Here is a 9,791-nt window from a genome sequence, read left to right as displayed (position 1 = left end):
ACATCTTGTATATCATTCTTGTATACAAGGCATAGTAAAGGGTGTGTCTAAAGGTCCTCGTGTTATCCAAAGCACTTCAACAGAGATTGGATAAAAGAAGTGAAATGGCATGTACACTAAATAAATGGTAAAAAAACAAACTGTTGCAAAGGAGATGGAGGAAAATTTTATTACATTCCCTTCAAGTTTAAATAACAAATTGATAAATCAAAAACTTATTTCATGAAATACATTATATAAAATATTCCTTACACAAAATATAATCTGTATCACTAACAATTAAGCCTGTAAGCATGCAGGTACTGAGTGGACTGGCTGTTTCTTTCATATTGGTCTCTCCAGGTGCAGAGGGTTTTTTACTACTTAAGACTAAATCCACGAAATTAAAGAAAGATGAACATGTTGTTTAATAATGTTCTATACAGTATATATTCAGTATATGCTTTTGAATATTTTTTTTACTTACATGCTTCTAATACTTAGAATTTTTTTGTTTAAATATTTTTAAGTTGCATATTATTTTTTGTCAGTGTTTACTTACCTGCCAGTGACACATTTGATAACTAAATATTTTATTTAAAATTAATTTTTAGTCAGATAAATTTTAAAGTAGGGGTTTATACACAGCCTATGTTACAATTCTTGCATTCGTAATAGCTCATCTGCCTTTTTGGAGACGTTTTGCAGAAAAGTAAATGAACACAGCATTGCCGTCACATTTTTCTAGAACTTGAAAGCGCTTGTTGTCTATCTTCAAAAACAGTTAATTTTAGTTTTTTTTTTTTTTTTTTTTTTTTCGAAACTAACATCTCACCAATTTTCATTTTGGGAGGTGGAAAACTTTCAGTCATTCCTTTCCTTCTTCTCGTGACAGTCCCACAAGTATTTCTTTCAAGCGTAAAGAATTCATCCACGAATGACAGAGACATGAAAAAATAATCAACATACAAATCATACCCTTGACCAGAAAAGTTCTTCCAGTAAATATTTAACAACTCTTTCCCCATAAAATCCTGAAGTTTCTTAACTCTTGTTTCTTTTCTCATACAAACAATAAAGTTACAGATATAATCTGATTTAAATTCACAAAATTTGTTAAAAATTTTCATTATAATCTTCAAATCAAAAACAATTGATACACAAAAGGCATAATTCTCATTCAGAAACTGGATTGCTAATGCAAACACTCAGCACTATAGCAAGGGAAACAAAAAGAAGAAAAAAAAAAAAAAAAAAAAAAAAAAAAAAACCTCCCATAACATTCATTAATAAATACCACCTGCACATTTAAAGAAACACACAGTTTTATAGCCCCTCTCCCAAAAAACCATAGCATTCATCTATAAATACAAATCCACATTTTTAAAAGAGCCAGTCCTCAACAAGCCTGCCAGTGAAGAAAATGTTTTTCCCTTGATGGTTATACATACAATCAAAACCAAAGCTGTGAGACTCATCTCTGTCTCAGTTGGAGTAAAAGATCAAATCTACATGTATCTCAAATCCTAACGACATATATAATGTCATCTTGTGCCAAAAATATTAGTTTCTAAAGTGTTCCAAAACTGTGATACAAATGCCTTACAGGTGGGGGGTGAATGCGAAAATGCTCTGTCACATCGACGTGCCAGCCGTCTGCATGACAATCAGCAGGAGGAAGATCTCTGTAACAAGTTTTGTCTCAGGTTTCCAGTTCTGAAAAATCTGGCCCTAATTTTTGTGTGTAATAAAGGCAGGGTTTTTTAACTTCCGTTTTATTTTATTATTATCAATGATAGTGCTGCAATAACAAATTTAGGTATATTACAAAAAATAAGTTATATGTAAGAATTATAAGAAATTGTATAATTATGAATTATAATATTACAATCCTTGATTGGTGTAACAAAGGATATTAAAAATACCAAATGCCAAAGATGTTATTACTCATTTAATCAGTCATTTGAAATCTAAATTTAGTTGCAGGAGATTTTGAATTAATTCGAAAAGTATCTTTTGGTAAAATGGTTTTAAATCTAGGATAAGAGTATGCAATCATGTTGCAAACTTCTGTTTTATGAGAAATTACGTCAAAAATATAAATTCATCTGCAGCATTCACACATAAATTTAACAAAAATCAGATGTACAAAATAAAAAATTTATTACAGAAAATATACAAATCATACACATACAATGTAAATATTTTATTCATTTATTTTGAAGTCCATCCCTTTCCTCAGAAAATCACCACCAAGATTTTAAACTATGATAGATGATTTGTACTATACAGAATATATTTCATATTTAAAAGCCTATAATACTTATATATTATAAGTATCAAAAATAGAAAAATTTGTAACATCATAATTACATAAGTAGTTAGTAAATTAAGTAACAGCCTATCCTTTTATCAAAGGAGAAAAATATTCCTTTTACCTTAACAGAAATAACAGTCACGACTTTGCTGATAACGACATAATCAAATATATATCAATTTATAGATAATACTTCTTAATTTTATCTTTTATAACTTTGATGTCAGTTTGAAAGAATTCAAAAGCTTTAAAACAAGAGAAGAATCCCCTTGAATTTTTGTTTTGTTGGAGGAAACGACCTACAAAAAAACAGAATACTTATTTTTACAACAGTAATATTTGAAATCAATGCATGATTTTTCATAAAACATTACCCCCCCCCAAAGAAAAAAAAGGGAGGGAGGGAGAAAGAAAGGGGAAAAAACAAGTAATTAAAAATTTTCAGTATTATTTAAATTATTGCTCAATTAAAAAAAGTATATTTTATATTTTCAAATTCAAAACAGTTTCAGCTTTATGCCTTTAAGAAATCTGCAAGCAATATTTGTAAAATTATCAACAATTTAAAAGCTGTTTAAGTGCAGTTAAGCCTAATGTTTAAATAACATGGTGGCCATTGCTTGTTTACATTTGAAATGGCAGAGTAGTGGATTTGTTGCCAATCTAGAGAAACGTAGCTTCACAACAACAAAGATAATGCCTTCATTTATTATTGCGAATTAAATCATGCTTAATCCTTTCTGGAATTTTTTCGAGGAAATAAGTGTTTAAGATTTACTTCGTAATTTTTAATACAGATATTTTGAGTTTTTATGTATTTTTGCCTTGTCGCGAAGTGAGAACTGAATAAATTGAATGAGAAATACTGAATCATCTGTGAAAAACTGTTTCTTTTTTGTTTTGTTTCCTTAATTTCTTTTATACGTCGTTCTAGATTTATTATACTATTTGAATAGAACATGTGGCAACGATTAGATAATTCTTCAAATGAAATAAATTTTGTGCATTCTGAGTTATAATATGAATGAAATATAACGCTTTTAAGTGAACCTAAAGTCAGATTGTCACTATGGTAAACAAATATAGTGAATTTTAAAGAGTGCATTTATTCTATTGTGGTTTGTGCGCTATTGACGAAGTAGATTTAATTCAATCCAATAAGTTTAAATGAAATGCAAGATAAAATGCGTATAATTTAATAGTCCGTACAACAAAGTCATGTGGTGTACACATCAGATTTTTTTAAAATGACATCATTTATTTTGCTTTGCAGATAACACTTGATGAGTAATCTTTCTACAATACAGACTGTAGAAAAGACGATAAATATGATTATTTCATTCTTTAATAACAAAAATGAATTTTCCTTAACTTTATATTATGTTCAGCTTCATAATAAGCTACTTCACCCAGCAAGATTTACACTAAAATTTGCCTGACCAAAGAGCAATTTCCCCTGACCAAATATAATAAAATGCGAGTAAATTAATAACTTTACGTATTTACTACAAAATATAGTGAAATAACTAAGATTGTAAAAAATTATTTTGCCAATATTTTATCAATTATTTTGAAGATTAAGGAATATATATACAAGAAATATTCAAATAAAACAAGTACAGTTTTTAATTTTCAAATGCTAAGGAAAAGCTACTGGTTTTGCAAAAGTGTTGTTGTTGCTGATGCTCACTTGTCTGATGTATAGTCAGCCTAAGCCCACGAAATTCCTCATGGCAATGAATGCAAGATTATGCCTGTCATTGCAACAGCCTTGAGCATGTTACAGGTGATAATGTGATTTAGCTCTTCTGTCCCCCAATTTTTTTGGAGAGCACCTCTCGAGAGGACTTTTGGCTCGCTGCATATATAGAGTGCCCCCATGCAGCACAGACACTATACATTTGCAAACATCCATGCCTTCTCTGGGATTCAATGCTGAGCCCTTCAGCATTGGCATAGTAGTCAATAAATACTAACCACCATACCAGTTGGGTGGCCTTTCCCCGCCCCCCCCAAAAAAGTAATTTATAATAGCACATCACTCAAAATTAATATTATTCCTGTAGTGTCAACATCTATTATTTTTGGGCAATCTGCCAACTTTAAGCTCTGAACTTCAGTTATAGAGTTGTAGTCATGCTGAACATTGCTGTATTGTGAACGCTTACTTTTTCCATTCTCCTAATAAACGTTGATATCCCTGCGATGAAGTTATAATTAAATTTATTTTATATATTACACCCTGCGCAGTCATTATGGCAGTCACTAATTTAATGGATTTAAAATCAAAATAAAATAGCAATTTCATTTGATCTTGAAGAATTCAAACTGTAATAGTTATTTCATCTTCAGTACCATATCTTGCTATTTGTTAATTTATTATTTTTTATAAAATCATTTTCAAGTCATAATAAATCACATAAATTTATTATTTATATTAATTTTATTCAATTTATTGTTTCTTTTAATTTATTTATTTTTATTCTTGATGGTCCTACATAAATTCTGACATTTTGGTTAGAAATTAAGCCTTGCATTGATCTAATATGAATGTTTCATAAGAACACTCTAATTTTTAGGTTATTATTCAGATCTCTACAGAAAAAAAATAAGCTTTATAAAATAGATTACATACAACATAAAAAAATTTTGCAAATGATCATTATTTTCTCTGAAAGACGAAATATTTAAATTTTCAAATTCATCTATATTTATCAAATTTATGACGAATAATTTTTTTTAGATCTTATTGCTCTTTCCAAATTCAGAATTGATTACAGAGTACTATTACGAATTTCAAAAACCAAATGCTCAGGATATTATATTAAATACATATAAATTAAAATAATACACAATTTTAAAATGATTCGGTAAGAAGACACAACATAGAAAATCCATCATTATATATTATACTGCAATAGTGTAATTTTAACTAAGGAACAACACACATGTTATTTAAAACTCCCAAAGGTATCATTCATGGAAGATAATGACAGAATTTGTATCACAACAGAAGTAGCATCCCAAGCAGTCAATGCTTATGATACTTAAAATACCAAGCATCTTCAGTTAACAGATTTCCAATGTAACATTAAAAGAAATAATAAACATACTTCGAAATGCATAATTAATGCTACAAATTCAAAAAGATATCCCATGCATACATCCCCCCCAAAATAACTGTACCTATTATTATTTTTCAATACATGTTTCTGAATCATTTTATATTAAAGTTTTATAAATTAATATGTTCCTTTCCATAAACAAGGTAGTTTAATATTTACATTTTCTTGAACACTTATATACCCTTACCTGATCAGCAGAAATTTTATATAAAATCCAATCAGCAAACACATCATCATCTACATTTATGAAAACTGTTGGCGTCACACCTTCTTTAGCTGGACCTCGAGAAAGCATTCCTTTGTCTGTTTTCAAGTCTACAACTAAAATGTAAAATTTACATATAAATGTTATTATATAACAAGAATATTAATCATAAATTACATCAATTTAAAAAAAAAGAGTATGAAAAAAATTAAATCAGTTAAAAATGTAAGAAAATATCCATTCTTGAAAGAGGAATGATAACTAGGCTAATAAACATTTCCTTTAAAAATACCTTTTTAAAAAATAGTAAAAATAGAAAAAATACTAATCAATTACATTCAATGGTTATTAATTTATAAATAACTTATTTGAAAAATGGAATACAGTTATTAAATACAAGAAGTTATTTGCACAAGCACATAATACTAGAAGTGTACCATATAATATTTTTAGATAGAAAGCAGTAATCCCCTCCCCTTTTAAAGGAAATAGAAATTATCTTACTCCACTGAGTTTGCTTTTCACTGTTCTTAGTAACATTGAATTCAAAGACTGTCTTGAATTTTTCTACAAGTTCTGGCAATCTGGAAATTCGTTTGCCAAGCTCTACAAAACATGGCTCACTTCTTAATGATGGGTCAAATGGCTAAAACAGAAATCAAAATTAGTCAAGTAATTTTAACACAAAAATGTTTCATATAAATATAAAATTAGGACAAGAATTTAATCATTTTCTGATTTTTAAATGTTAAAATGAACTTAATGGTAAGTAGCATTAATTCTGAAGCAGGATATATAATTATTAATATTAAATATAATTATTAATTTTCTAGAACGGATTTTCTCCTTGGAAAGCAAGTGAAAAACTATTGCAAACTGAAATTAAGCAAAGATATTGAAAACAGATGAAATATTAATAAACTAGTAAAAACTTAGAAGATTAAAATTTGTATGGGCATTGATCAAAAATGTACTTTTTAAAATAAGATCAAATTAAAATAGTCTACACATAAAAATAAATTTGAAAGTACATTATGTTGGTATGCCAATAGTGATGGACTGTCACCAATAAAGCGATAAACATTATGAACCTCATTTTTTCTTTTTTTTTTCTCATTCCTACAGGACAGGACAGTGATATGACACTCTCTATTATGTAACTCCCTCTTTCAATATGTATTTGGAATACTAACAAATCCTAATCTATTTTAATGTATTAATAAAGTATGTGTTTCACTTACAATTTCCGTCTACAACCTTTTTTGGATTACAAGTCAATTAGTTATCATCTCACTTGAAACTGCACTGGATATAAGGTAAGAGGAATCAATTTGCTCTCTACTTTTCTTAATTTGTTGTAAGATTGCGAGGCTATAAAAATGTTTTACAACAAAAGATTACGAGCCCTGAAGTGAAAAGATCATAGCTAATTAAATAATAAAGTAACGAATTACAGGGTTTTCAGTTCATAATGTTTATCGCGTTATTGCCGACAGTCCATTGCTATTAGCATACCAACACCCCTACTTGATGGGCAGCATCGCCATTTGCAGCGATTCTCAAAGTTTCTCAAACGCAGGCTTGCCTAGTGGTTTGGTGAGTAGATCCGCAATCATGTCCAAGCTTTTGCAGTAGTCTAGGTTCAGAATCCCATTTTGTTGAAGTTCACACAAGTAGTGGTATTTAACGTCTATATCTTTTGTTCTGGAGCTATTTTTCTCCGTCTGTGATAGCTTGATGCATGACTTGTTAACTTCATAGAGAGTAATTGGCAGATTTTGTTTTAGTCCTAGATTTTAAGCAAATTTAACAGAAATTGTGCTTCTTGTGCTGTATTAGCTGCTGCAATATATTCTGCTTCAGTTAAAGATAGTGCAATGTAGGTTTGCCGTTTGCTGCTCCATGAAATGCAGTTATTTCCTAATTTGAATATGTATCCGCTAATGGATTTTCTTCTTGTTCTGTCATTTGCCCAATCTGCATCTGAATATGCAGTTAGTAAAGGTTCTTGAATTTCGTTAAAGACCAACTTAAAGTTTTTAAATGTATATAAATATCGAATGACTTTCTTGACAGCATTCCAATCTTTGTTCCTGGGTTTTTCGTTTCTTCTACTCAGTAGATCGACATTGCATGCTATATCTGGTCTGCTGATTGTTGCAATATATAATAATGCCCCTACTGCTTGTCTATATTCTGTATTATCCTCTAGAAGATCACCTTCAGTTTCTAGTTTGCAGTAGTTTCCATTGGTGTATATGTTGGTTTTTTTTTTTTTTAAGTCCAATTTTTTTAACTATTTCTTCGATTTTATTCTTTTGTTCTTTTGGTTTATGGCAAAGGTTCCATATTTAAATCTTTCGATGTTTATGCCAAGGTAGTAGGCGACTTCTCCTAGGTTTTTTGATTTCCAATTTAGAGTTCAGATGTTGGATTGTTTCCATTACATTTTCTTTTCTTTTACTTTCTATAAGCATATCATTTACATATAATATTATATATGTCAATTTTCTGTTGACGGCTTTGAAAAACAATCATGGGTATGCTTTACTTTGTTTAAGATAAATGATATGTTTAGAAGTATTTTTCCTATTTTCAAATTCCAAGCTCTAGTGGCTTGTTTTAAACCATATATAGATTTCTTCAGCTTGCAAACTTTATTTTCATTTCCAGCTTTTGAGTATCCTTTGGGTTGAGTCATGTAAATTTCTTCTAGTTCTCCATGAAGGAAAGCTGTTTTGATATTAATATGTCTGACAGACATGTTTTTATACGAAGCTGCACATAGGAAGACTCGTAGAGTTGTATATTTTATTACAGGAGCAAAGGTTTCATCATAGTCAGAACCAAACTTCTGGCTAAATCCTTTTGCGACTAATCTGGCTTTGTATCTTTCAATTTTTCTTTCTGCATTGAGCTTGGTTTTGAAAGACCATTTGCATCCTATTGGTTTTCTTCCTTTTGGTAAATCAACTAATTCCCAAGTGTTGTTTTCTTCCAGTGAATTAATTTCTTCTCGAGTTTGAATTTCCTTCCAGGATTTGGGTTTGGAAGAGATTGGATATTTTGCATGGAATCCATAGCAATCAGGTGGTTTACCTTTTGTGACTCTGTTCGATGTTCTGAGTTCGAAAAGAAGTTCTTCGTGTTCTGATATTTCTTCCTCTTCGAGTAGTTCAATTTTTATTTCTTCCTCTTCTGACCTTTCTTCCTTGGGATTTTCTTCATCCTGGTTTAAAGAGACGTTTACTGGTTCGTTAGTTTCAGTGTCTTCAATAAATCGTAGAGATTGACTTATTATGATTTTGTTTCCAGAGACTAAAATTCTATAGCCTTTACTTCTCCTGTCATAGCCAACGAGTATTCCTTTTATAGCAGTACATTGAGTTTACCCCTTTTAGGTTTATGTAAGTAAAAACCTTGCACCCGAAAGTCCTCAGATGAGAGAGGTTGGGTTTCTTGGTATGCCACAATTCATATGGCGTTTTTGCATTTGGTTTTGTGCGCATACGATTCTGTAAATAATTTGCAGTTAATACTGCTTATGCCCAGTATCTGTGAGGTTGACCTGAGTCAGCTAAAAGGCATCTTGTCATCTCCATCAAAGATGTATTTTTGCATTCACTGACTTCAATTTGGGCTGGACAACACGGTACAGTAAGCTGGTGAGTTATACCATGTTTTATGAGATATTCTTCAAGTTCCTTACTTGTGTACTTCCAAATTTATTGTTTGTAAGAGCAATAAATTGTTTTAATTTGAAATTATTTCATTTTTCTTTTTCATTAGGTAAATCATTGTGAACCTGCTGTAATCATCTATAAAAGTTATGAAGTATAGGTATCCACTAGCAGCCAGTGTTTGTACTGGTCCTTAAACATCAGTGTGAACGAGTTCGAATGGTTTAGATGCTCTGAATTTCAATTCTTTGGGATACGGGAAATCAGTTAGTTTACACTTTATTCAATGAATGCATTTGATGTTTTAAAATGGACAGTTCCTATCGCTGTTGATTTAATACATTGCCCATTCGCAGTTATAATATCTGACGGATTTATGGCTTGAAAGTCCATGAAATATTTCTTATTATTTACCAGGTGGGTACTTGCACCGCTATCGAAAATAAAACTCTCCGGTGATTGATGTATGATTTTGTCAGCAGACA

General features: G+C 30.2%; 1 protein-coding gene across 2 annotated transcripts in view; it reads right to left on the bottom strand.

Annotated features, from left to right (window-relative positions):
- Positions 1-767: 767 nt before the first annotated feature.
- The window catches only part of Mfe2 (peroxisomal Multifunctional enzyme type 2), a 140,757-nt gene continuing 131,733 nt past the window's right edge, over positions 768-9,791 (bottom strand). For both annotated transcript variants that reach the window (XM_085818182.1, XM_085818183.1), the window contains exons 29-31: positions 6,131-6,272; positions 5,609-5,742; positions 768-2,595 (exon numbers count right to left, since the gene is read on the bottom strand). In XM_085818182.1, coding sequence (XP_085674308.1) covers positions 2,506-2,595; positions 5,609-5,742; positions 6,131-6,272 — 366 coding nt within the window. In that variant the 3' untranslated portion in view covers positions 768-2,505. The remainder of the gene's footprint in view (positions 2,596-5,608; positions 5,743-6,130; positions 6,273-9,791) is intronic.

This window comes from Stegodyphus dumicola, chromosome 6 (assembly GCF_044657685.1).
Source record: "Stegodyphus dumicola isolate Sdum_Otavi_A_Nest chromosome 6, ASM4465768v1".
Taxonomy (NCBI): domain Eukaryota; kingdom Metazoa; phylum Arthropoda; class Arachnida; order Araneae; family Eresidae; genus Stegodyphus; species Stegodyphus dumicola.
Note: the sequence above shows the minus strand (reverse complement) of the source record. Positions and strands in the feature narration are given on the sequence as shown.